Raw genomic sequence first — 26760 nt, 5'->3', positions numbered from 1 at the left:
TTTTCATTTATGTGAGTATATTCATACTGTTTACAGCTTCGCCTAGCTGCAACCATAAAATGTCTCTTATTCAAGTTTGGTGACATCTCAAAGCTCGAACTTCAACGTATAACTATATATTGCAAAAACACAATTACATCTACGATACTCCGTGTCTTGTGATAAACTCTCGAGTAAATGTTATATTTAAAAAACTAAGTTTACACTCTCTCGTTTGCTGCGACACATTTCCAGCGAAAAGAAAAAAAGAAAACTGTCGAGCAAAGTCCTCGAGTGAACCACAAAAGCGGAGCGTCCGAAAAATCAAGCCCTTATTCCCCTCGGTCCCGCATCGGCAAAAGAAACTTCCTAATCCTTGTAGTTCTTATTCGAGTCCTGAGTCTGAGGCGAGTTGGTCGGCTGCTTGTCTCGATCGGCGTCTGGCTTCGTCGAGGACTCGGGCCGATCGTAGAGATAGCTCGTACCTCTTGGCCCTGCCGGAGCGGCTGTACTGTCGTAATAGTAATCCTGCGGCCGATAGTACCTGCGAAACAAGAGATAGAGAGTTCAAGACTTCTGGGTAAGAAGGAGATGCCAGATAATCGGGATTCGATTTCTTTGAGCAGACATAAAGTCTCCAATTCATTGGGGAGAAATAACACAAAGAGAGTGTACACAGCGAACTTACGTAGCGTCGCGATCGCGATCCCGGTCTCTTTCGCGGTCTCGATTCGTGTCCCTCCAGCTGCCGCGGTTACCAGCGCCGCCGCCGCCTCCGGCGTAGTTCCAAGCGCTGGCGTAGGCTGGTCTGTCGGAAGCTCCTGGGGCAGGCCAAGCTCCGCTGGAGCCGCTGTAGTATCCTCGAGAGTCTGGTCGACCGCCGTACCGGTCGTTATACCTGAGGAATTTCGAAGTATGATGTAAGCTGTGGTTTTCGAGGTCTCGGCTAGTTTGTTGATGCAGGAGTTTTGTGGGTTATAGAGGGAAGTTTGTTCCGAGTGAATTTTATCGCTTACCTGTCGTCGTAAGCGGGTCTCCTGTATCCGTTCCTATCGTACGGGTCGTATCTGTCGTATCTCGTGTCGTACCGTCCGTAATTTCTGTTGGCGTTGTATCTGTCCGGATACCTCGGCGGTCCATAATCGTCATAAGGAGGTGGTGGTCTTCTCGCTGCTGGTGCCGGTGGCCCATATCGATCGTAGCGCGGATCGTCGTAAGGGTATCTGGGGTCGAGGTTATCGTATCCGTTGCCTCGTTCGTAGCTTCGGTCGTAAGGCCTCTCAGCCAGAGGACGATCCACTGGACGATCGACCGGCCGATCAACTGGGCGATCGATTAGGGGACGGTCTACGGGACGATCGACCGGTCTGTTGTAGTAACGGTCGCGTTCGTAGGGGTCGTACCTGTTGACAAATATTACTCGGTTAATTTTTGTAACAATGATAAAATTCATTTTTCGGCCAAGACTTTTTTACTATACCTGTCGTTGTAGGTCGATGGTCTGAAAAGTTCGTTCCTTCCGTAAGGATCGTACCGATCGTAGTCGTAAGCCGGGGCCCTGGCTCGATCGTAGTACGGATCGTACCGATCTCGGTTGTACCTTCGATCGTCGTACTCGTCGTCGTAGTAATCGTACTTTGCTCTCTGCCTCCATCTCGACTGGTAGGGACTGAAATAATAACTTCGTTTTATCGCACATTAATAGGTGCTGTTTATGAACAGGTACAAAGAACATCGACGAACAACGCATTCAATGCGAAACCTCTTGAAGAAACGTTGAAAGATTCAATGCAAACACCACTCGAATCTTTCTCGAATCTCCAGCCCGTATACTCGACGATAAATCTCTCAACCGATCCCCATAATAAATTTCCATCACCTACTCGCCTCCACCATAAAACACACATACACACGTACACACAGACCAGCCTGCGTCCAAAAAGAAGAGAAAAAAAAGAGGAAAACGTCACACATCCTCCTCGATCTTCCTCTACTGACGCGGGCTCTACATCTCGCTCGACAAAAGATAGTTCGAGGCCCTGGCAAAAATAACTCACTCTCGATCGGTCTGCGCTGCGGCAGCGGCGACGGCGGCTTTGTTGGGGTCGCAGGTGATGCATCTCGACTCGAAGTACGCGGAGTCGCGATGTTCCAGCGGATCGGATGCCCTGGCCGATGCGCCGGCCGTCAGCGGCAGGCTCTCGTCGTTGTATCTGCCACCGCTGTAGTAGCCGTCCGAACGAGCTTGACGAAAGAACGTTCCGAGAACGGAACTTGTCGTCCCCGCTGATGGCTGTTGCGCAGTCGTCGTCGTCGTCGTCGACTCCTCTTCGGTTTCCGCGGCCTGGCAATGCTGCCGCGCTGTAACGAGCAGCAGTAGCAGAAGCGCTGCCCTTTGCAGCATCTGCGGGAGAAAGGAGAGAAAAAGTTAGACTTGCTGTGCGGTTTTGTTTTTTTTTCGGTTGCTGGAAGAGTTTCGAAAACTGTTGTGAAATTACTTTGTACACGCGCAAAACTTTTGGAGTTGAGAAATAAAGTCTGCTGGAAACATTTTGTTTTCGCGAATACGGCTTTATAAATAGAGTATTAGAAGTACGATGCGTGTAATTTTATCCAAGGTCGCGAATACCGCTCACTTTCCTCGTTCGCCCGCATACGTCACACGTACACGTCAGCCGCGTGACGCTCGATACGACCAGCGCTCCGTATACCTATACATAAGTATAAAAGTTAAGTCCGCGAAAAATTGTTTTAAAAAATTCGTTCTTTTTGCGAAGGGACGGAGCAGGGGGAGGGTAATGGGGGAAAATTGAAAAAAAGTGCAAAAAGTTATGGGTCGAGTCATTTTGACCAGGCTGCCAGTGCGGTCCCACTCCCGGGCGCGATCCCACTACTGCCCGCCACGGAGACTTTTGGCTGCTGGGTTTCCCCTCTGGCCCGGTTCGCCTCTCCTTAGCTAACCTGGCCACCCCGGACTCCTCCGGGGTGCCCATATTGATGGCGAGCTTAGTGCGGACGCCCAGTCAACGTGGAGCCCGCACCAGCAGTGACCCCTCGCCTCAGACCCTCCGCCATAACTAGCCTCCAATCGCTGGATTACAGGAGCCGCTACACTCCCAGCTGACATTTTACCTCACCAATCGTCTACATTAGCTACACCTCGACCCACTTTCGTCTTTTTTAATTTTCACACGATTTTCATTTTCATCGCTTATTCTCACTCGTCGTCCTTCGTCGAGGGGCTGTGCAGCGGGAAACGATTCTCGCTCGTTCGGGTGTACGGCTACGCGAGCGAAGGCGCTTCTCTCGTACGCATGTAGGCGTATGCAGCCGCGTGTTTATTTTTTACCGTTTTAAACTTTTTTTGCAATTTTATTGATTTGTGCTGCAGGTACGCAGTAACTGGACTGTAAAAAAAGTTGAAAAAAAGGTTCATCATTTTTTGTCCGAAAAGTGACCAGACCGAGATTCGAACCCTAGATCTTGGCACTTCTATAATGTACACACGCGAGTGAAATTTTGAGATATTCCGATCTACTCAATCCTTGTAATTTACGGTTTCTATAAGTTAAAGTAAAAATAGAAAATCTCAATAGCTCCAAAATGTTTAATAATCCGCAGCTCAATCTCGCCACCTCATCTCGAGTACACCGCAGCTCCCATAATTTCTGGCAAAAACAGCAGCTTGCCTACAAAATGAGCCATTACCTGCAGCTCACTTGAAAACCCTCCGCTACATCCCTCCCTCCCGTCTGACAACACCATCCGAAAACGTTGCTCCCCCCAAGAAAATTACAGCTCTGTACCTCATCACCTCAGCACGAAAATTGGAAATTCGCTGCTCCGTCGAACTAAAACACACCAGGCAGCAGCAGCAGCAGCAGCAGCAGCAGCAGCAGATTGGACAGCGTTAATAGAGAGAAGGATCGGATAAGTGGATTGACCGTATACGACTTGCAGGTCGATTCGCGATAATGACCCTGGCCATACATATATACCTATGCACGTATGTGTGTATACATATAGGTATAATCGATGCTGCGAATTAATTTGCCGGTGAAAATCCTTACCCAGGAAATTATTTACGGTCATTTCCGTAATTGCTAACGCAATAACGATGCGGCTCTGGAGAGAGAGAGAGAGAGAGAGAGAGAGAGAGAGAGAGAGAGAGAGAGAGTTGGCTCACCGGAATTTAACTTGTCGTGAATAATGCGCTGCCTGTAAACAAGTGAATGCGAAAATATGTAATGGCCCGAGCGCCAGCGCCGAGGAGATTTGTTACGGTCCGGCTCTCTGCGTGTATATATACGCGCCTCTGCCCGGATGACTGTTTACAACGGTGTGCATTTGGGCTGAATTTACGCGGAGCATCGTTTTTTGGTAATTTGATGTTTTATCAGCTTCTGCATTCGATTCGTTTGAGCTTTGCCGATTATAAATACGAGACTCGCGCAGAACAGGAGCATCGCGCGCACTCATGAGGCGTACGCTTTCCAAATGCGTATAATCATGAGTTTGATTTATTTGTACATCCGCCGGATTTTAAAGTACAGCATTTTAATTTCATAATTATTTATAATCCCATATATCACTTGTCCATCGTTTATCACGTTAAAATACCCGACGCTCGCAGGTATAATTAAACCTTTGTGTAAACGTCGAGGCTTCGATATAAGCCAATTTATAGCAAAAATATCCAACATCGTGTTGAGCAAAAAATGTTCTCTCGTATCAGAAAAGCCAGTAACGTTTAATCCAAAATCAATATATTCCAAGCTCTCGAAGCAAAACTTCCTACAAACTCTAATCCGCATCGCGATATTTCATTGCCATGTGCGCTTGTAAGCGCCGCGGGAAAATTGAAAAAGTATTACAATTCTTCGAAACCGTATCGTTACACACACAGATATATAGAGAAACTCGCCGACTTTTCGCGAGGGAAATTGAGGAAAGCCCACCGCGCGTAAAACGGTATCGCTTTTGCATGGCTCGATGAGCTCGCGAAGGTACCTTTATATCTATATACACACACGCACACACGCATCAGGAGAAGCAACGTTTCAAGGGTCGATAGACAGCTGCTGCAGCTCTATATACGCACTCGTATCGACGAGACACATGTGGAATACAGTGAACCGCGCGAGAATCAAAGAAAGGTATGTGTATAGGGATAAAAAGCCAATGCCAGAAAGACGTTAGCTTGGAAATTGCATTGAAATGTAGAGTCGCGTTCCTCTATCTCTATGCGGCTCTGGCGGTGTTTAAGCGGCTGGAAATGTAAACGATCTCGTTTTTTATGAGAATAGTGACTTTGAAATGGTGAATCGAGGATATTATACATTGTTTGACGATTTTTCGCAACTGCAGCATCATTTTTACCAGTAGATGTTGAAAAAAAAATTGTTGACAAGAGGTTGGTTATCTTCTATTTATTGCGTCATCTATATATAATTTCATGATTTATATCATCATTGATCCTGATTAAAAACTGTTGAACTTCAGTACAAAAATTGTTATATCTCTAAGAATAACTCGCAGCTCAATAGTTATCGATTAGCATCAGGAAATAACGAAGACAGTTATCAAATTAGAATTACCGATGTATAGACTACGCATTAAATAGGAGTCAACAAATTTCTTATCAAAGAGTTTTCTCATCTTATACATTTCACGCACAAATCTCGCAAGAAGATCGATTTTTTTCTAAATTCAGATATCCGTGTTTTTTTTTTTTTTTGGAAAATGTAGACTGCGTAATAAATATAGAAGATATTATGCAATTTCTTATCAACGGGTTTCCCTATCTACGTTCTGCACGTGAATTTCGCAAACTCAACAGCTCAGCACAACTTTTGATTTGCCGTGTAATAAACCGATGCCAGTATCTATCATTTTTTTTTTGTTCAAAAAAACGCTTCCATCTATTTTGAATAGCTCATAACTTTTCATAGAAGCTGTGATTTTCAACAAATCTTGCGTTTGTATCTATATAGATATACACATCTTTGAGAGCAGAGCGGGCAAGCATTGTCCGTTCGAAGGGAAAACGAGCATAAATCCATTAGACGCAGAGCTCTCGGCGCCATTAGCAGAAAAGCCGCTGCTCGAAACACGAGCCGAGCACATCCACTTTTGCCGAGGACATGGCCCATTCTTCTTCTCCCAAAAGAGAGACCATATACCTATTCTCTCTCTACGCTGTGCACACAGCGTTATTTTTCCCTCAGCTCTGATGTCCTTATTTTCACCGCGGGGTTTCGACGCTTTTATAGGCCGCTTTGATTCATTGCCTCTCTATGCTATAATATACAATATAATAATACAATGCTCCACAGCGCGAACATCATTAGAATTTAGGAAAAATCGCAGATAGTCGAAACAGTATAATGTGCTGACATATAATCGTGTTAATTTTGCTGGATCGACTTCTTTACAGTTCACTTGCGGCGCGCACGCATGATTTAGGTGCCGAAATAACCCGCGAGATATAACGCGATTATACGCTGTAAAGCGCGCGCCTCGCGCGATGGGAATCGGATATTCATTTTAAGTGAACTAATCGTATACGTATATGCACTTTCCAATTTTCATTATTCGACACGGTCGTTAAATTCCCGGTAATGACTGTTTACGCTGCAGCAATTACAGGCACGGGCTTATACAGCTTTTCAATTATCGTGAATTTCAGTTTATTACCCATTCAAAAATACCGTCAGAGTGTATACGTAAAACACCTTTCACACTTGTCGACCGGGAAGAAACGCGGTAATTAACGTCTGTCAAACATCTCGTCACGTTTGTTACAATATAATCGAATACATGTATATAGATTGCATACGAAATTCGAAAGAAAATTCGCATTAACCGTATACACACGCTCGTTCCCGTAGTTTTCAGCCCCGTCATTCCCACGCATAATCAACCGCGAATATATAAACGCTCGAGGCTGCAGCCCGCGCCCTTCGAAATAAAATTATCCTCCCCGCCCCCGCGTATACCGACAGCCCTATACGTATGTATATACCTATATACGTATAATCCCGTACAGACTTACGCGCGTGAAAAAGCCGAAAATTTGCCTAATTAAAAATATCGTAGCTCAAGCGTCACGCGGGCGTTTCTGCAACGAAATGCATAATGCATAAGGTCGGGATTCAAGACGAGAGAGATGGAGATTTGGCCGACTGGGCGTGACCGGCGACGACACGGCCGAGTGCTCGAGAATCGTCCGGTGAAACATCGATGAATGACCGTTGACTCTCCAACGATTCGAGAGAGGGTTAATTGATGACCGCGTCGGCTTTGACTGGATGTAAATTACACCTTGATAGGGCAGTGTTGTGTGATTCACATATTTATATTCGGGTCTATCCAAGCACTCTTCCTGCAATTAAAAACATTGAGCTTCGCGTATGCACTTCACAGTTTGCTTCAAGTAAATTCATTAAAATATTGCATTCGATTGTGAATATCAAGTTTAGGTAAAAGATTCTTTTCGGTAGTAAAAAAATAAGGAATTTCTGAGTTGGCTGTATGATTAAGGGGTCAAGCCTGTGTTAAATCTTGCAAAAAAACAAAAAGATATTCTTCTTACCGAAAATTTTTTTTTATGTAATTTGAAAAAAAATTCTATCGAAAATATATAAAATATACACCATTTTTATCGAAAAAAACATATATATATATATATATATATATATACCTTGTAAAATCATTGACCAAAATTCATGACATTTCACTATATAAATAATTGTTTTTAGTCACTTGCCATGGCTTTCTGAAAGATCTGGACCGTCTTCTTTACTCTATCTCGACTTAAAATGTACCTTAAACATGCCCCCTTAGACAGATCGAGAGACATTTCTAAAAAATACAAATTAAATATTGCTAGCAACAAATTTTGTTGCTAGCAATGTTTAATTGATATTTTTTAGATAAGAAAATTTGTTGCTAACTCTAATTAATTCATATTTTTTAGAAATATCTCTCGATCTGTCTGAGGGGGCATGTTTAAGGTACATTTTAAGCCGGATCTTTCAGAAAACCGTGGCAAGTGACTAAAAACAATTATTTGTATAGTGAAATGTCATGAATTTTGGTCATTGATTTTACAAGGTGTAAACATTTTTTTTCGATAAAAATAGTGTATATATTATATATTTTTTGATAGAATTTTTCTTTCAAATTACATCAAATAAAAAATTGTTTGGCAAGGAGAATATCTGTTTGTTTTTTGCAGGATTTAACCCAAGCTTGACCCCTTACATTAATTTATATTTATTTAATTAAATTTGTATGGTATTTACAAAACAAGCTTACGATCTAAAGTAGTATATGAAATACTTCAAAATAAAGTTTACAATTTACATTAATATACAACTTACATTACAATTCAATACAAATTTACATTATAATACATAACTTATCCTATTTTACAATGCTATATGAAAAATATTTTACAACTTGGCTTATATATACTGTCGCTCCTAACGAAAAGTAGTACATTTCATTTTTGCCGCTAAGACTAGTACATTTCAGATCTTTCCCACATGAAAATATCCAATTTTTTTAAGGAAAACAAATAGTTATTTTGGAAAAGCTAATAAACTTGCAATATTGTTAAAGTTGATAAAAAATTGTTTTGAAAAATTTCGAAATTTAAAAAATTGTTATGAGATGTAGCATTTATTTATTTTTAAATTTAAGTTTTTAATACAAATTAGTTTAATTTCGAAGCTTTTCAAAATTTTTTTATCAACTTTAACAATATTGCAATTTTATTAGTTTTAACCAAAATAACTATTTGTTTTTCTTCAAAATAATTGGATATTTTCATGTGGGAAAGATCTGAAATGTACTAGTCTTCGCGGTAAAAATGAAATGTACTAGTCTTCGTGGCAAATCTGAAATGTAACACTTATCGTTAAGAGCGACGATATATACTTATTCGTTGATCACTTTAATGACATCTTCATTTAAAAACTTCAAAATGATGTCTAATACTGGTTCGGGAAATGGTAGCGTCTCACCCAATACTTTAAGCGTTCGTTCGACGGTTTCCTGCCTGGCGATAGCCGTGTCGAATTTCTCGTTCAGCTGCAGCGCGTAAATTGGGTAGGCGTCGCTCTGCTCCAGGTAGGACTGAAAGTTCTCAACAAGCTCATCGTTCCTGGCGTAGTTTGCCACCACATCCAGCGGCTGCGTAAGCATGGAAAAATACGAAACGAAGCTGCCCTCGATTTTGGTCGTCTTCATGTTCGCCAGTTCAGCTCGGCACTCTCGATAATAGCTATCGACGTCTGGATTTTCCTGGATCGCCTGCAGGTTGCGCTCGTGAAATAGTGGTTGGTTCATTCGTGCCTCGACCTCCGCCGCGTGCTCGATAATCATCTTCCATGCCTCGTCGATGTTATTCAGCTCGATCGCACGCTCTAAGGGTGTCCTGTATTCTCCAAACCTATCAGTGAGATTGTTTACGTTGGCTCCAGCCTCGAGCAACAGTCTTATCACTGCTTTTTTCCTGTCAGCGTGATCGGCTTGCGTCGTCTGGGCTCTATCAACACAAAAAAATATTGATGTCCAGTCAGAGTTATCCTTGGCGTTGACGTTGGCACCTCCGGAAATCAGCCGACGAACGTTCCCAACTAAAAACTTCACGCTCGCGTGGTGTAGCGGTGTCATCCCCTCGACCTCGCACCTCTGATGAATAGTGAACTTGGGGCTCTTTTGCAGTACCAGATCCATCACTCGTTCGTCCTGGTTTCGGGTTGCGTAAGCCAATGCGTGACTTCCGTCCGGTTGCAACTTGTTGAGGTCTGCTTTGTATCGGTTGATCATTCCACTAATCAAGCCCAAATCGCCAAACTGGAGCATGTGTTGAAAGGGCGTCTTGCCATCCGCATTCACATGGTCAAAGTCACTGTCAAATTCGAGAAGCCATATTATGGCTCCTCTGTGGCTGTTGTCAGTATCCAACTGCAAAGCCCAGTGCAGGGCCGTGTCGCTTTGATTTTTGGTTTCAATGTCAACGCGAGCTCCATGGGTCAACAGCAGTTGGACCAGCTCCTCACTGCCGCGAAGAATCGCATCATGAAGTGCCATGACACCTAGGCGATTCTGGTTATTTAAGTCGGCACCAGCGTCGATGAGAGTTTTGACAAGTTTGACATCACCAGTATACACGGCGCTCTGGATCGGCGAGCAGCCGTTCACGTCGGTGGCATCGACGTCCGCGCCAGTATCCAGCAGCACTTTCACGAGTCTTCGCAACTCTTCGCTGTAGATTGTCTCGCCTCTGTAGCTTGAGATAAGCGCCGGAATCCAGTCACGTGGCCTCCACTCCGCTGCAGTAGCCAAACGGAGGGAGTCTATCCCATAAAATCTCTGCTCACGATACCGTTCACCATTTGGTATCATCTCCGCGAGTAAGTCCACGTGAAGTTTGTTGGCCACTGCAAGTTGGAGTGCAGTTTCGCCATGGTTGTTTGTGGCGTAAACGTTTGCGCCAAGCCTTATCAACTCAACGGCGATGTGGATTCTATGGCATTGAACTGCCAGGTGTAGAGCCGTGTCTTCTGTGGGGCCGGTGGAGTTGATGAGACACCCTGCTCGAACGAGACGCCGGATGGCTGTGATGCAGCGTCCATGAAGGATGGCGATATGTAGAAGAGTTTGCCCTTCTGAGCGATTGTTGATCCGCAGGCCGTCCTCCTTGAGCATCAGATTCATCGTGGTGACGTCGCCCTCTTCGAGCGCCCGAAACAGCGTCTTCGTGCGTTGCTGACATCTGCGACCTAGACTTAGTACATGCTGGCGATTTCGCTTCATAGTGGCCAGATATTCGCTGGACTAATGCACACTGAGTATATTGAAACACTGATGAATAGATCGAAAAACTTGCAGAGATTGCTGAAGAGTACTAAAAGCCTCGGAAACTCTTGACTCGACGTTTAGATGCGATGGACTCTTCAGACAAACTGACTGATAAATGCAAGCATGCTCCTTGTATTCATAGCTGCATTGCTTCAATGGCATCCCCAGGTTTTGGGCTCATGTACCTGGAACATCTGTGCTTCGCCCATCTCGATAAGTGCGCCCGGCGGTAAACCTTCCTCGATGCCAAATCCTAATGATGCTTTATTTATTATAGCCATAATTTCGCATGAATTTCATAATTACGTGATTCCGTTAGATCTGATTACGTCAATGCTCATACCATAAACCCTCTATGTCTGTCTCAGGCATGTGTTCAATCTTATGGGGAAAAAATAGTTCGAGCGGCCGTCGTGATCATAAATTATTTCTCCATAAGACTACCTGTTAAGCTTGACATCGGCGCCAGCCCTCCAACGACGCGCCCATAGCGAACACTAAGAAAAGTGTCCCATACAGTACTTTTATTACCCATAATGTTGGGTCTAGAATTACAGTACTCCGTCGCTAATCCTATAATTGACTTGCTTTGTTTTGGCGCCTGCTGCTGAGGCCCCTTATGCATACCTGCTGTTTAGGCCGCTCGTGCCGACCTGCTGAATTTCGTCATGATTTATATCGTTGCTAGAGTTTTTATCGACTGTAATGCATGCTCGTCCTCTAAAATTAATAAATTCATAGAAAACTGCCGCCGTAACCCCATCAGACGACGATATCCACATGCGACCTTTATATTTCCGGTGAAAAATCATGTGTATAATAGGTATAGGAAAAGTTGACACGCTTGATAATTGGCCGGGCCGAAATCAAAATCGTGTCATGCTCGTGATTTAAACGCGCCTCGTGTGTGCGCGCGTCCGCCGCGGAAGTGCTGTGCGGACACGCGACGACGATGGCTATCTCTCCTCATCGTCCGCGAAAGCCGTTTCATTCATAATGCACGGGCCGAGATAACTAATCGTTATGGGCTACGCACTCGGTTAAAGTGTCGCCACAGTTCGTCCTGCGACTTTTATCGACTCTGGCGTCGTTGTAGCGCAGCCGCGTTGAGTACTTATCCACTTGCAAGTGCATCGCTGACGATGCGTCATGAGGCCGACGTAGTCGCGGGGAACCTGGTCGAGATTTTAACTGGTGCACCGCGCGAGAATAATGGCGGTGGAGCGACACAAGATCTGGCACAGTCTCATCTATTCACGCTTCTCTGCAACGTTAACCGACAAATCGCAATTTCCGCCGCATAATCGTCTGCCTCCCGCAAATTAACGGGAAAAGAAAAAAAATTATATACTCGTCGCACAAAAGCTGCTGCCTTGCGCGCTGCTTTCCTTTCATTTCAGCTCGGCGCCTAAGCAGAGCCACGAGCGTAACCGAATTTAAAATGTAAATGCCGTGCCGCGCTGCTGTGCGCGAGGCTGGAGGAGAAGGAAGCGCTGCAAGCTCCCGATGTAATTTTCCACGATCGAGTTTGCCGCCGACATCGTCGTCGTCGCTCGCATGCGAGGTATATGTAATTTCTTGCGATGCCTGCGCTCGCGTTTAAACTGACGTTAGGCTCCTAACGAGGCTCTTGGCGTTAATTTTTGATTCGCGCTTATACTTGTAAATAAAGCTCCCAACCAAAGTTCATAATGAGCGTATAATTTAATAAAGCTCGCATTTTTTTTTAGAAACGATATAACGCGCGGGTATACGTATCGTGTAAAATTACGTACACACATCGCGGTAATAAAAAGATAACCGTGTCCATCCTGTCCGCGCGCACAGGCAGCGACTTCCAGACCGCTTAGCCGTCCGCAACATCGTAGCAGAGCAGCGGAACGACTTCGCGTGCGGTACATAAAGACGCGCAACAATGTGTGACGAAAGCAGAGTCCGCCTAAGTATATAACGCGTTTAAAAGAGTATAACAGTAGAGGAAAAAAAAATACTGCGCGATATCTTTCGCTACGTTTGCCTCGTTTGAATTCAAATCCGGAGAACAAAAACACGCCGGGCTAAAATAACGAAGATAAACAATTTGAAATTCAACGCGGTGGATATCGCGGAAAATATGCTTCTCTCTCGCGCTGGCGGAAATGCATAATCACGTGTGTTGCTTTTTATTTTACGACCGATGAGTGCATAGGTAGGTGGGAGGAACGGACGGATGGAGAAATTTATGGCGCTGATTTTTTATTAAGGAGAGTGAGAGAGAGACGAGTACAGCGCGCGTGTTTATGCAGCCGCGTTGCGGCTGAATATTCCCGGCGTTATTTATTAAGTTGACGAGTGAGGGATGCGACGAGCAGCCCCCGCTATATGCGCGCGTCTCGTTTGTTTTTGAATTACGAGCCTGCGGGGATACGCTGATAATATTTTTTCAAGAGCTGCAGAGTACTGCGAAATTTTTATCAAAAAACAAGCTCGAATTAAATTACGCGTGTTCCGATACGAATTCGCGAAAAATAAAAAGAAAGGAACTATAGCGAACAATGGGTCAGCTTCCATTGACATGAAAATGAAAACCTCGTTACTCACGCAGCCGGATTAATATACGTCCCGTAATCGATCCGCCTGTTTCTTTCACCTCCAAAGAGTTTCATCAGTTCCGGCTTTTCGCGTCCGCTTTTATATACGCGTGTGTCGTTAATGCGCATCGGGCCAGTGATCATTAAGAATGAAAATCCAAGGCTCAACGCGCGCAACGCACTCTCGAGCTTTTACCTTTTTTTCGGCCTTTGTTAGCCAGTCAGCGGATTCGCTTTTATGACCGATAGGCTTGCTGTTTCCCCCTCTCTCGCACCTCTGTGTTGCCGTGCGATGGATTTTACGCGGGTTGTATAGCTTTTTTCAGGCTCCAGCTGGCGATCTGCAACCATCAAATAAGAAGTACCGGAAAATCTAATACAGTTTATAGCATTGAAAGCCCAAGCAGGACCGAGAACAAGATTTTGGAACCCCTATATCTAGACCCAGCGCTTGGATTTTGAAGAGGGTAATGGAAAAAGTGCCTATACGCCACCTATCGCCACTATAGCCGAAAACTAGTTTAAACGCGAGTTCGAGCCGTTAGAGGAAATGACAGTCCAAAACTCTTTTGTTTTTCAGCTACTCTAGCTGCTTCCTTGTGTAACAATTACGGCTGTATAAAGATAAGTACAATCATAATTTATTCATTCGCGTAATGTACGCTTTGTTTGTCGGCTTATTTTTCATTTCCTGTTTATGAGCCGTAATACCCTTTAAAATGAAAGTATACACACAATTCGCTTTACGCGCGACAGTAGATTACGGCCGAATGTCGGACGTGAAATTATCTCGGAATTTATATACAATGACATTATCAATTAGCGCAATTTCGCGAGATTAAAATCTTCTTTCATTTTTATATATTCTTTTCGTTACGCACAAAATTGGATAATCTACATAAATAATTTTATTCACTCTGCATATAATTGTGAAAAAACCGCACACGCTTCGCATTCGACATTCACAACTCTGTAACATTAACCACCCACCAAAGCACAAACTCCTCATACACTGCCATTAATTATCGTCCCAGTCTGCCTCCGACAGCCGGCTGGAGCTTTTTACCATCGTGATCTGCCTCCATCTTTTTCTCTCCCACATTCAGACCTCCTCTCCCGCGAGAAACAAACAATGAAGAGCTGCTCGACGATAAAACCCGCGGTGTCATTACGTTCGGCCATTGTTGCCGGCCGTAAAGTTTAAAGGGCGGATTAGGGGGGGCTGCGGAATTTTCTCGCGGCTGCCGCGGAGATATGGCGCACTAACGAGGATAAGCCGAGGGTATAACTGGCTGCTGCTGCTTCTTGCGACGCAAAAAAGACCGACGACGGAGTTTCGCGACACTCTCTGCGTCTGTCATTTTTACTGTACGGCGAGTCTGCGAGCTTTTTGGGACTGAGAGTTTTGCAGTATGGAAAAGCAAGATAATTTTGCGCTGAAGAATCTTTCAAACTGTACGAACAGCCACTTGATAGCTCTCTTCTTCACTTGATTGTTTCACCGAAACGAAAGTACGGCGTGTACAAACTTTTCTTATTTCCGGCGCTATTCCTTTTTTTTTAATTCGGGTAATTTAAAGCATCCGTGAGAGAGAGAGAGAGAGAGAGAGAGAGAGAGAGAGAGAGAGAGAGAGAGAGAGAGAGAGAGAGAGAGATAGTGACCCCTTAAAAGACCCTATTTGCGACAAAGGAAAACGAACGATTCCTATTAAGCGACGTAATTCCTTCTTTCCAACCCTCTACGACTATATACCTCCTACTTTTATACATAAGGGGTAAACGTTTTGCCTACTCCATTCCCTGGAAGATTATCTCCGCGCAGTTAAAGACGCCATTGTTTAGCCTCGGCTTCGCAGTTGGCCCTCCAAACATTTTCCGGCTTTATACGCGGCGTACGTGACGCAGCATGCGATCGTTTATACCGTAAAGAGAGAGACAGGGAGAGAGTCCGGAGCTTTTTCGCGTCGACGAAATCATCGCGTATACGAGATTATGCAAAGTGCACGGGACGCCTATGGGGAAGAAAAGATCCGAAGAGTGGATTTCGGTTTCATGCTGTGCCCCGTGAAATTTGAAATTTCACTCGAAACCTTTCTTTCTCGAGGAGCGTATTTTCATGGGTTTAGGGTTATGCCGATGGTGCAGTTGTCTGAGTGAAAAGGCAGTGGGTACAGCTATTCTTTTATATGAATTGTGGAACATTGTTAGACTTATCTGAAAAATGAAAACTTTCTCTTATTCAAGTACCTGAAACGTACCTCGCGAAACTGCTGAAAAAGAAGGTTCAAAAACAAAGTGTAAAGAAAAGACATGCATTCGCACAGTTTACGCTCTTAGCGATGTTTTATTGATGATTTTTCAACAAAAAAAAGATAAAAATATTTAAATAGTTTTTTCTTTTATTGAACGCGCTTCAAATAAGTCGTTATCATACTGGAACGCCATGACTCGTTGCTGGTTTCGTCGATCAACAGTTGCGGTGGTGTGGGCAAAGCTGTATAGGATTCGCAATCCATTTCTTTTATAATAGAATGGGCTTTGGAAACCATAGTTTCAAACGTCGTATTCTGGGGCATGGATCTAGTTATCGCTGTCATTGCCTCCAGTCGCCGGGCTTCACATGCTTCGTTTGCTTGACGTCTAGCTCTAACATGATGATGCGCATAACCTTTTGAGCCATAGCCGTGCCACATGGCGTATTCGTGACATTTGTTCCCCAAGTTCCGGAAACTTGGAACAAGCAGAGCTCGGACAGTTGGGCTGTCCGTCAACAACAATTGTTTGTTCTGAAAATATATTGTACATGATATGAGATAAGAAGTATATTTTTTCCCGCGTCTGTTCATCCATATTTTCACATATTACTTACTCTGTCCGCAGCGGAAAGTAGCCCTGCAAGCTCATGCAAGTTGTTTTTATCCTCTGCCAAGTCTAAATTGATCTGATTTGCGATTTCGCTAGCCTTATTTATCCTATCATCCAGAATGTTGAAGAATGCTTGGATAGTCTGTAATTGTTCTTCATACGTGGCTTGTCGTTGACCTTTGACCACTGCAGCTATTGCCGGAGGGAACGCCGTTGCCAAGGCTAATGACAAGCCTATCGGGCCAGTCACAAAAGCTGTGATCGCAGTAAATATGAGGCCAATAATTCCAACTATAATTAGAGCCTTGCGAGCTCTTTGGATTTCAGCAATCGCATTCTTCAGCGCTGCCTTCTGCATTCCATAATATCCTTGCGGTCCGAAATCATCGTGAATATCGTGCAGCATGGAGTCCAATAAATTTTTCACTGCGGCAGTTTTGTTTTGCACGAGAACCAATAATTCCAATGAGTTAGAAGTTTTCTTCTCGCCGTCCCTCAGTGTATTGATGGTCATGTTCCATATGATATCTCTGTCGTGCTCTGTCAAACGTGCGTCACTTATAAAGGGTATGAAGATATTGAATGTGCTGTTGATCGAAACGCACCACTCGAACACCGGGCCGACACAGTCTTGGTATGTGTTGCGTGCATTAGAATTTAATGTGCGTAATTGATCCAATTTATTTTTAGCCACACCCTGGTAGTCGAGCATAGCTTCGTCAATCGCGTCGATAGCTTCTTGCAACTGATGAAATTTTACTCTCGTATCAAATTCGCTTTTATACTTCACAACGACGTTGGATAAACTTTTGAGTGCTCTTTCAATTGTCATGTATTCGCGTATAGCACACCTTGCGCCACACACGACGAAGACGGTGCAGAGAAGCATCGCGAACACTGGGTTTACTTTCGTCTCCATAATGAGAATAAACTTCAGAGCGATCTCGATCACGAAAGACTACAAACTTCCCCGAAGACGAACAGGCTTCGACTGAACGTACGTTAACAAGATCGAATATGAAAATGACTACGACTGCGAACAATTCTGAAAACTGTTTTATACGTGTAAATGTAACACTATCAGTAGTTATGAATTATAAACATGCTCGTCTCATTTTCTGACGATGTGATCAAGACAGAAGTGGAAGATTGCTCCGATAATACCAACAGTTTTCCTCGAGGTTTTTCCCTACATGCGCACATACGAGAACGCAACACGTGCTCGGTGCTTTGGACTCGTGTACAAATAGCTGTTCTAAGAGTAGCGGAGACATTCAGTCTTGAAGCAACCGCCAAGATGGGTAGAGTTCATTTGATTCTTTCGTGCCTCGTCATTGCTGCCGAGGCAGTTCTTTCTGCTCAGCAATACCGCGCCGCAGTAATCTTGGACTTATACAATGAGAAGCTCAATTTCTTCGATTCTTTCCTATCGCCAAGTGGAGTCGATGGCTTGCTTCTATCTGAAGAAAGCGTAAGTCTCGAGACGGTGAAAACTCTACGTCAGGCTTGGATCCCGTACATGACGCTGCGTGGTCAGATAATATCGTGGTGCACTGAAGTAAACAGTATTATCGAAGGACTCGACCCTCGACCTAATCAACCCAACTTTGCATCAAACGTGCGCGATGCATTAAATCAGATGAAGGGATATTTTGACTCGATAACGACGAACGGCGCACCGGGACAAAACGTTGAAGAAGAATACCAAGCAGTCATTACGATTGCAGGTGGTGTTCGGAAACTCGAAGTCATCAAGGGCCGTACACCGAATAACATCGATAAGCAGTTGTCGTCACTTCTGGCAAAATCGAAATTCGAAACCAATGTTACGGAAAATATTAGGCTGACGGGGTTGGATGGAAAACTGAGCCATGCAAAAAACATAACTGCCGAGGCCCTCACAGCTATCAGCAGTGCCGCGAATGATGGTTTCGATAGAGAGAAGATGATTGCGAAATGCAGACCCATTCTCGGCCAGATGTCTACCTCACGGTGAGATTAGTTATCTTACTATATCGTATAATATTTCAATTATGCGCATCAACAATCTAATTTTTCCAATTTCCTGCATCAGCACATCGCCAGCGCAATATGCACCTCTGCCACAAAGGATCGTCCCATCACCGAAGGACAGTTTGAGGATCTATCCCAACAGTTGCGGAGGAACCTTAGGTCTTCATAAGACTTCTACATGCGAAGCCGTTCTTTCGAAATCAACCATGGAGCGATTGCGGAAATTGTATCGGACTGACGCATCCGTCAGTGACTATTTCAACGCAATCGGTCAGTCCGGTTCATCGTCGAAATGTAATTACCGCATGAAGTCATTCATAAAGCATTCCTATATGTCGTGGGCATACGAAATCGATGAAATAACAAGCAGGCAATCTCTGGTCATTTCAATTTGTCTCAACTCTAACTTACCTGTCCAAGTCACACGAACGTGAAGTACATAATTTTTATACTTCATGTTTGTGTATTTATAATATTGTAAGATTATGAACGTTGACAAATAAAGTTTATCGCTGATCAACGACAATCTAAAAATTTGGTGTTGATCCTTTTCCAATGATTCAGCGCAAAAACAGTACCAGTAATCTTGGGTCTAACCCTATAGTATCGTTAAATTTCATTCGCGCGATTTCGAGTCAAACAAGATACGCAGGTATATAATTCTTTTGTTGATGTCGTCGACGTATAAAACGCGCGATTATCGACGCGTGTCGTATCCCTCAAGGCTGTGCAAACGAACGACACCGCGTCATCGTAAATCCTATACTGCCTCATTTTTTATTCCCCCAAGCGTTTATATCTCGGCGGTATCATGTACTCCCCCGCCTTCTTTTTTCACGGAGTTCAAGGCACTTTATTAGCTCGCCGAGATACGGAGATAAAAGAGCGGAAATGATGTCTAGCCTGCGGGATGAAAATTTATACAATAAAGGGGGAGAGAGAAAGAGCCAGTCGAGAGTTGTAAGTTCGGCTGCCTGTATACGTATATATGGAAGAAGAGAGCTTAAGTGAAAATTAATCGCCAACGCACGAGAGGGTAGAATTTATTTTTTAACAATGGTATACACGTTTGTTTCGCGAGCTTTCTTTTTCTTCGGCGCGCGCGCGGATGCCACGCAGTATTAATTAAAAGCTTTGTTCTATTTCGTGGAAATTACAAGGGGGGGAGCGTACGTGTAGTATGGAACTTTAATGAGAGAGACGACGTGTAATTTAAAGTCGATCGAGCTCTCCTCTCTCCGTTTTTTGCTACGAGTAATTTTTTGTAAAATCTGAACTCTAGTTGAGCTCGCGAGCAAAATTTTAAACGTCAAAATAATGTTCTAACTGCGTCGTCCAACCACTCCAACAATGCTCTCCATGATTTCATCCTCCTTCCCCAGCCGCCATCACGTTCTGCAGACATTCCGCACTGCGTAGGCGTATTTATATATAAACTCGTACACATACGCAGTCGAGGGACGAGAGGACAGCAGCCAAACGTACGAGCGCGGAGGCAAAATAATACGAGCGGAAGTGACGTCAGGACGAAGTGTACAATGGGACGCGCTACAGCAGCGCCCCCTTGGGACTAACGCGTACACTCTCGCTCGTCGCGGCTCACCTGCCCATTATTCACACCACAATGTACTTCCTTTTTTGTCAAAACAGCCAGTCCGGTGGAATTCGCTCTCTCTCTCCCTCCCCCCCCCCTCTATCACTCTCACACACACTCTACTCTCTTCGAGTACATAGGTGTACACACGGCAGAGCCTTTTTCTACGTGTATACGTACGGCCCTCGTTTTTTTTTCGTATTATTTAGTAACTGTCAAGCGCGAGCCACGAGCTTTCGGTACATCGGGTGACACCCTTTGTTGCTGCGCGCGCCGCTTGATTATGGCGTTAAAGCTTTTTTTCAGTTTCAGGAACGGGAACGTCCGCTGAGGGATGAAGAATGTCGTAAGGCTTTGTTTGCTTGGCCGGAGTTTTACGATACGGGAAAAGCGCGCGCGGAGATATTTGCATATTCAAATTTTTCGAGCCAGCTAATTTTATGAATTTTGAAATTATGCGATGGCGCGCAAAAGCAGCGCTCTCGCGTTAGTTTGAGTTAATTATGACACGGACGAGGCTTTATATAGGAGGATGAAAATATAATAATTTTCGTAGCGGAGACTGCACGAGTATATAATTATAGAGATGCGCTTCGCGTGAAATATTTTTTTATCGTGCATTATAATATACGCGCGCGTGTACAAAAAGCGCGACAAGAACAATATGAGCCGCCGCGCAGAAAGGGAATAATAAAATTCAGTAACAATTCACGAAGAAGCAAAAAGCTCGCAAGAAAAATTTCCATTTTGAGTTATGAGAGAATAAATATTTTAAAGCTCGTAAATTCGAGTCCCTAGACAAATTGAATTCCCGAACAAATGTTATGAGAAAACTAAGGGAACTCGCGAGCGAGCGAGAGGACAAGAGAGAACGAGAGCGAGAGCGCTCGTATAGAGAACCGACCCAAGTGTCACGCTAGTAAGTTATGGTAGGTGAGCATGAATTTCCTGTCACTGCAGCCTAATTTGAATTCTTTTAAATAGCGCGGGCTACTGCTTTCTATTGTTATTCAAAATGAAAAGTGAGCGCGAAAGAAAAAATTTACGCTTTCACTTGCCCATATGCATTGATATGAGTTCCCAGAAAAGCATCGAAAGCTCGTTATGTAATGCCAATGACATTCGATGTGCAATGAATCTTCGCTCTACGTACCGCAGCTGTTGATATATCTCAAAGCAGATAAGCAGCATAAATTAAAAAGCATCGCATGTGAGTGGAGTTTGTGTTTTGTAAATACGATAGGCGATGCGAATCTGCTCTTCGTTCATTAGCCAGCAGAAATGTTTTGCTATCGAATATGTACAAATTGATCGGCTAATCATATTTATTACGCAATTTCATATCATATTCGATCATCAACGAATAGCTTTACCAACTTCTTATCAACGATGTTTACCATCATACATTCTATACGCGCGAATATCGGAAAAAAGGTTAATTTTTTTCTCAATTAAGATACTCTTGGGTTTTCCAGGAAAGGCGAGGAAAAGTCGCGTAAAAGACAACGCGATAACATTCTACGCAACGCGTAACACTGCACATTCTACGAAAAAAAAAAATCATCGGATAATCCACTCAAAAATCTCCTAAGATTCCGCGCTCGCCTCGTCGTATCTCCGTCGAATCTATAACGCGCGGAAAACGACGAGCTATATAATCGTAATGACACGCGGCGCCGGAACTATTTTAATAACGCTCTACTCCGCTCTACTCCGAGCAACAAAAGTTCCGATTGATAAAACCTCATGCCTCTTTCCTCCCGCGCCTCTATACATGAAATCTGTCACGGCCACGTTGTACTTCCCTTTTCAAGGGGCTTTTACACAGTCACGCCAGCTTGGCTTTGTACGCGCTCGGTTCTGATAATTACACGGCGCTGCGGTTAATACGCACACGAGCTTTTGCCCCCCGCGCGAGCACCGGCCGGACGACGTGAAATTACGAAGCGGATCTTCCGGTTCCTGCGCGCGAGTGTGTTTTACTGCGGACGGACACGATGTAGAGTTATTGAATATTTTGTGTAGGGAAAAAAGGAAGGCGTTTTATTATTCAGGTATAGAGGTATATCTATGGGATGGAAGATCGTTGATTAGGGTATTGGCTTTTTTTCTCGCCGATGCTTTTAAGCAGTTTATATACGGCGCGCTCTTCCATTAGACTACGTTTTATGCTGAAAATACAGTGCGCAGCTTTTATCTTCAGTTTTTAAATATTTTGCCAATAGCCCTTACGTTATACAGCACCTCCTGTTACAAACTCTGTCCTTAAAATACGGCTTGGCGTGTGTAACGATGTATTCATTCATTTCATATCGACGAAGTTTTCAAACGCCTATAATGAAATCCATAAAAATTACAAGCAGCTCAGCCCTGCGACGCATTTGGAGCTTTCCAAGCACGTGCTTCGCAGCGTCATTTAATTATTCAAGCCCTAAATGTTGCACACTGTTGCGTCATCAAGCCATTAAAAAAACTCCCCCGCGAGATAAAAAAAAAATCCCCGACGCATTTCACTGTACAAACGAAAAGCGTATTATACGATCCAATAAAAAAAAAGTAATTAAGGACGACGAAGGGAAAGAAGCGCAGGAATAAACGGTCCGAGAAGATAGGCAGTTTCTCCTCGGCTCTGCCTCCCACTGTATATGTATATACGCACACACTTGCCCCGCAGCCGAGTCGTCCCGAGCAATGAACCGCGAGTCAACAGGAACAAAGCTTCGCCGAATAAACGAATAAAAGGCGATCCCGTCGAGCTGGTTTATCCTCCCGGCGAAATAAAGAGGAGTACATCCTTCTCCGCGAAGCGAAAAAAAACGGCGACACACTGTGTTCCCCCCGATCGATTAGGTTTACTTTGGTACAGTAGAGACTTGCAATACGGGCATCGCCGTCGTCGTCGTCGTCGTCGTCGTCTTCTTGACCGACGAGGCCGTGAACTTCCCGGCAATTTCGCTCCGGAAGTTTCTTTTTCCTTTCTGTTTCTTTTTTCGCTGCTGCTAAGCGGGCGAAATCAATGGAGAATAAAGGGGAGCACGTACAGCGCGCGTTTATGTGGATAGAGCAGGGGTTCGTTAGGGAAACCACAATTCGTAAATGGGTTCCTTTCCTCGGCCGATGCGCGAGAGCGTGTTTACGTGACTGTATGCACGAGGGCCGGATTTTGTAAAACGCTTTTTCAGTTCCGCCCGTGCACCGTTCGCGCGTATGCAGGAGCTTTTGTATTTTGAATCAGAATCGACAGTGAAAAGAGCTCTTGATCGGTACGCCAGAGTCACAATTTTTCTCTACTCTTACACAGCCTCGAGGCATCATCAAGGGCGGTGTGTACTATATTCATAGCGAATCACTGCAGTGATCAGAGAGAGAAAAAAAGAAGCTTTGAATCGAGGCAATTTCGCGCGCGCGGCGTTTCCCGCTTTAAAAGGAAAGGCGCCTTCATTAGTTCGGGGGCTTTATAAAGCGACTTGATTTACGTAAGTCTCGGCGGCGGCGGCGTCGCGCCGAAATAAAGAGAGGAAAAAGGAGTACAGCCGGGACAACTAAGCCAAGATAAACGATCCGGGCCCGATGCTATCGCGTGCGGGATAGCGTCGTCGACGAGGATTTCGGTGTTAAGGGGGCCAATTAGAACGAGTGCTCCAGGCTATATTTTTGAGCGATGCACTTAATGGCTGATCGAGTTTTGCACAAAATATTCACGCGAACGCGAACGCATAATCCTCAATCACTCGTCATTTCTGCGCTGATCAAAAGGCCCTATACTGAAGCGAAGCAAATGCGTAAAATTGCATCTGTTAATCGAATTTCTTCGACCGCGTATTCGAAATAGCAGCGCGCGCGCGCGAGTACAAATATTTGCGGCGCTTCGGAACGAAATTTTCAGTCAGTGATAATTGATCGCCGCAGAGAGCGCGGCAATGGAATACACAGATGTACACGCGCGCGTAACGCGGCTTAATTGAAGTGCCAGCGCCACAGCTCTTGACATGCTGTTTGATGAAAAATTATCGCTCAACGGTATTCATGAGTGCAGTGCGCTCTCGGGTAATTTTTTAATGGGTCGAATTCGGTATAGACGAAATACACACTAACTTACCATTCTGAGATCGCTTCGGCGGTAATCCAGCGTTAATTAATATCCAGTGGTAGATCAGTCCGAATCCATATGCGTCTCTGCGGCACTCGCGCACACAGAACGAATAACGCGCGCACACTACTACTTCACTACCGAGCTTCAGCACCGACACTCGACTTTCGCGTCCACGTGCAGGTGCTCTTATAGGCTCTGCTGACCTTGTCCGACCTCCCCACCCCAGCTCGTCCGCACCGGTCATCACCTTCCTCGTGTGTGTTACATTCGCGTATGCGAGCAGCGCACACGGCACAGCCCCTGGGTGAACCCAGCCGTGAACTCGGCGTGTGCACCTGTCCGATCCGGGGGACCCCCTTCCGAGCGTGGGACTATGAGCTGCGGTTAATTTCGAGCTTGGAATAGGTAGACAGCTTTTTGTTTGATTCTTTTTTGTTTTTCGTAATCCTGGCAGTGTATATTGTCGAACGCGCATAATTGAATTAAGGCCGATTTGGATGGTAATTAGCCGGCGCGACAGAGGCTCGCTCGATGATTTGAATCGCGTGCGAAGGAGATTTCATTATGTCGCTGTTGGTTTAATCAAACATTTAGGCTGCTAATTGTTCATCGAGGAGGAGAGGGATATGTGTGATTTCTCTTTGTGCACCTACTGCTTGGTAATGATGAAACTTTAATATACTGCTGCATAACGGGGATGCGCGCTTTGAATGGATAAAATTGCCTGCTTTTGCCATATTTTTCCGTTTGTCGCACGTACAGATCGCACCGGATAGCTTAGTTTGAAAAATGTTTCCGACGTGTACGTGTTTTGTATTTTTTTTTTTTTTCATATAACTGCATTCCGGGGCTGAACAAACATGTGCAATACCTTCATAATAATCAGCCAAGCACGAGAATTAATTTTGGAAAAAAGCAACGGTAAAATTCACTTCCAGAGGTGATCGAACCTTTCATCCTCGAAAAAAAACAACGAACCGTTTTCTTAATCACCCGCTCGTCATATCAGTGTCTCCCGACACCGTGAATCCGCTCCGCCGAAATTCACGAATCCTCGTCGTATCCCAAAACGAAGATCCGATCTTCGCGAGACGTATAACGCCTCGTGCCTTCGCTCCTTCTTTTTTCTTCGCGCTTCGCACATTCCTCTCGCTGAAAATTTTTTTTTGAACTGTGATCGATGATGACTAAACGCGTCTATAGCTGTAAAAGACGGATTCAACCAACATCCTTACAATACGGCGATAAAAGCCGGATTTAATCACCAGATAAATAGTTTTAACATTCTAATATCCCCCGCGAGCAGCGAACTCGGCTGCCGCTGCGCTGCACAAAGACGAAAGCACCAAAGTTAGCCAACTCTGGTCCGCAACGTCTTAGCTCCTCCCTCGGCGCTATTAGAAATAGCGAAAGTTGCGTAACGATCGCGCGTCAAGAATTAACGGCGCTACAAAAAGCCCTAGCGAACTTTCTACGGGGGCCAACTTTAACGCGTCGCGTCTACCTTTAATTTCATCGCGATTGCGAATCGAACGAACGCTGCTAATTACAGAGAGAGACGTTTTAGTTTCTCTCGAGAAGGAATTCCTTACTCCTCCCGCTTTTTATTCTCTCAACAGATGTAAACAAGAGACGGCCGATTGTAGCGCGATTGCGCAATAACTTCCGCGATTTTACGAGAGCTATATACGTGCGAACGCTCCGCGTAATAATAACGAGATGCTTTTTCACCGTGATACATATCGTTAATGGATCCTCGCTAATAATTGCCGAGAGAGTCGATGCTCATCTAACCGACGAACGATTCTTTATGGCTTTATTACAACTTTCGTCGGTAGAGTGCACGTCGATTTTGCGCAATTCGAGATGTGCCTATACACCTTTCGCGCAAAACTAATAAAGAGAAGCCGCACAATGAGCATATCCTTCCAGGAGTTAATCACGGCAGCAGTTCTCCCGCTTCTCAGACTCCGCTTATTAATACACCCACGCTCGCTGCGCGCAGCCCGCGCAAAGCGGCCAATTGTGAGCAGTTCGCGAGAATATAAAGTCCGCGCTAATCTAATCGCTCGTGCAGCGTGAAGCCTAAGGCCGCAGTATCATAAGAAAACGTCCGAACGGCCTAAGAGTTATTGGCCAACGAGCTGTTCATTAAATCGTCTATAGGGTCTATGTACACCACGAAGGAATGTTCCTTTCCCAACGCGCGACTCGCCGGAAGTCGAAGCGAGCGTGACGCATTGCGCAGGCTTTATTATACACGTAGAGGTGAGTAGCGAGATCTGCATAGTGGCTGAAAAATGACTTGGTATACGACGTATAGCTTCTTTTTTTTTCTTCTTCGTATGTGGAGGAGAATGGGGCTCTCTATTATTCCGCTGACAGGCGTGGTAATCGCTGTGACGCCTTACACGCGCGGCCTTTTCGCGGGGAATCGCAGGTGCTGCAAGGATTGCGCTGTTATGTCTCGCATGGAAAATGTACGTGATTTTGCCAAATCGATAATGCACCGCAACGTTTCAGGGCAACTTTGTCGAAAATCCCTCGGAAGCTTCACGGCACCGACCAATTAGTTTACGCTGGCCGAACTTTCCTTCAAGCGCAAGTATATTATACATACATGCCTGGAGAAGTCCTGCTCTCCCGGTGCAGCGCTATATAAAATACTCTGCCGAAGTCGAAGAAGAGGAATAAATTAAATTCTCAGAAGTGAATGCACGCGCGCTCGCTCTCTCAAGGTGCGCGCGGACTTTTTCTCTCTCTCTTGCAGTCTA

The 26760-nt window shown here is 44.7% G+C and overlaps 3 protein-coding genes across 4 annotated transcripts; 1 reads left to right on the top strand and 2 right to left on the bottom strand.

Moving 5' to 3' along the window:
- On the bottom strand, positions 1-24154 carry LOC100121890. 2 transcript variants are annotated; one of them, XM_016982988.2, is made up of 6 exons: positions 23993-24154; positions 2037-2383; positions 1460-1660; positions 996-1382; positions 668-877; positions 1-523 (listed from the first exon to the last, which is right to left on the bottom strand). In XM_016982988.2, exons 1-6 carry the CDS (start codon positions 23993-23995, stop codon positions 349-351), a joined length of 1323 nt encoding a protein of 440 aa, XP_016838477.1. In that variant the 5' UTR covers positions 23996-24154; the 3' UTR covers positions 1-348. The 2 variants fall into 2 exon arrangements, with proteins under 2 accessions (XP_016838477.1, XP_008204961.1); XM_008206739.3 differs by having other exon boundaries at positions 1460-1648.
- On the bottom strand, positions 15737-17422 carry LOC100679971. Its single transcript, XM_003425929.5, has 2 exons — positions 16291-17422; positions 15737-16207 (listed from the first exon to the last, which is right to left on the bottom strand). The coding sequence occupies exons 1-2, from the start codon at positions 17203-17205 to the stop codon at positions 15821-15823; spliced, it is 1302 nt and encodes a 433-aa protein (XP_003425977.1). The 5' UTR covers positions 17206-17422; the 3' UTR covers positions 15737-15820.
- Positions 17374-18833, top strand: LOC100114012. Its single transcript, XM_001607296.4, has 2 exons — positions 17374-18278; positions 18361-18833. Exons 1-2 carry the CDS (start codon positions 17389-17391, stop codon positions 18731-18733), a joined length of 1263 nt encoding a protein of 420 aa, XP_001607346.3. The 5' UTR covers positions 17374-17388; the 3' UTR covers positions 18734-18833.
- Positions 24155-26760: the final 2606 nt, after the last annotated feature.

Source organism: Nasonia vitripennis, chromosome 2, assembly GCF_009193385.2.
Source record: "Nasonia vitripennis strain AsymCx chromosome 2, Nvit_psr_1.1, whole genome shotgun sequence".
Classification (NCBI taxonomy): domain Eukaryota; kingdom Metazoa; phylum Arthropoda; class Insecta; order Hymenoptera; family Pteromalidae; genus Nasonia; species Nasonia vitripennis.
The sequence above is the reverse complement of the archived record's forward strand: the minus strand, read 5'-3'. Positions and strand labels throughout refer to the sequence as shown.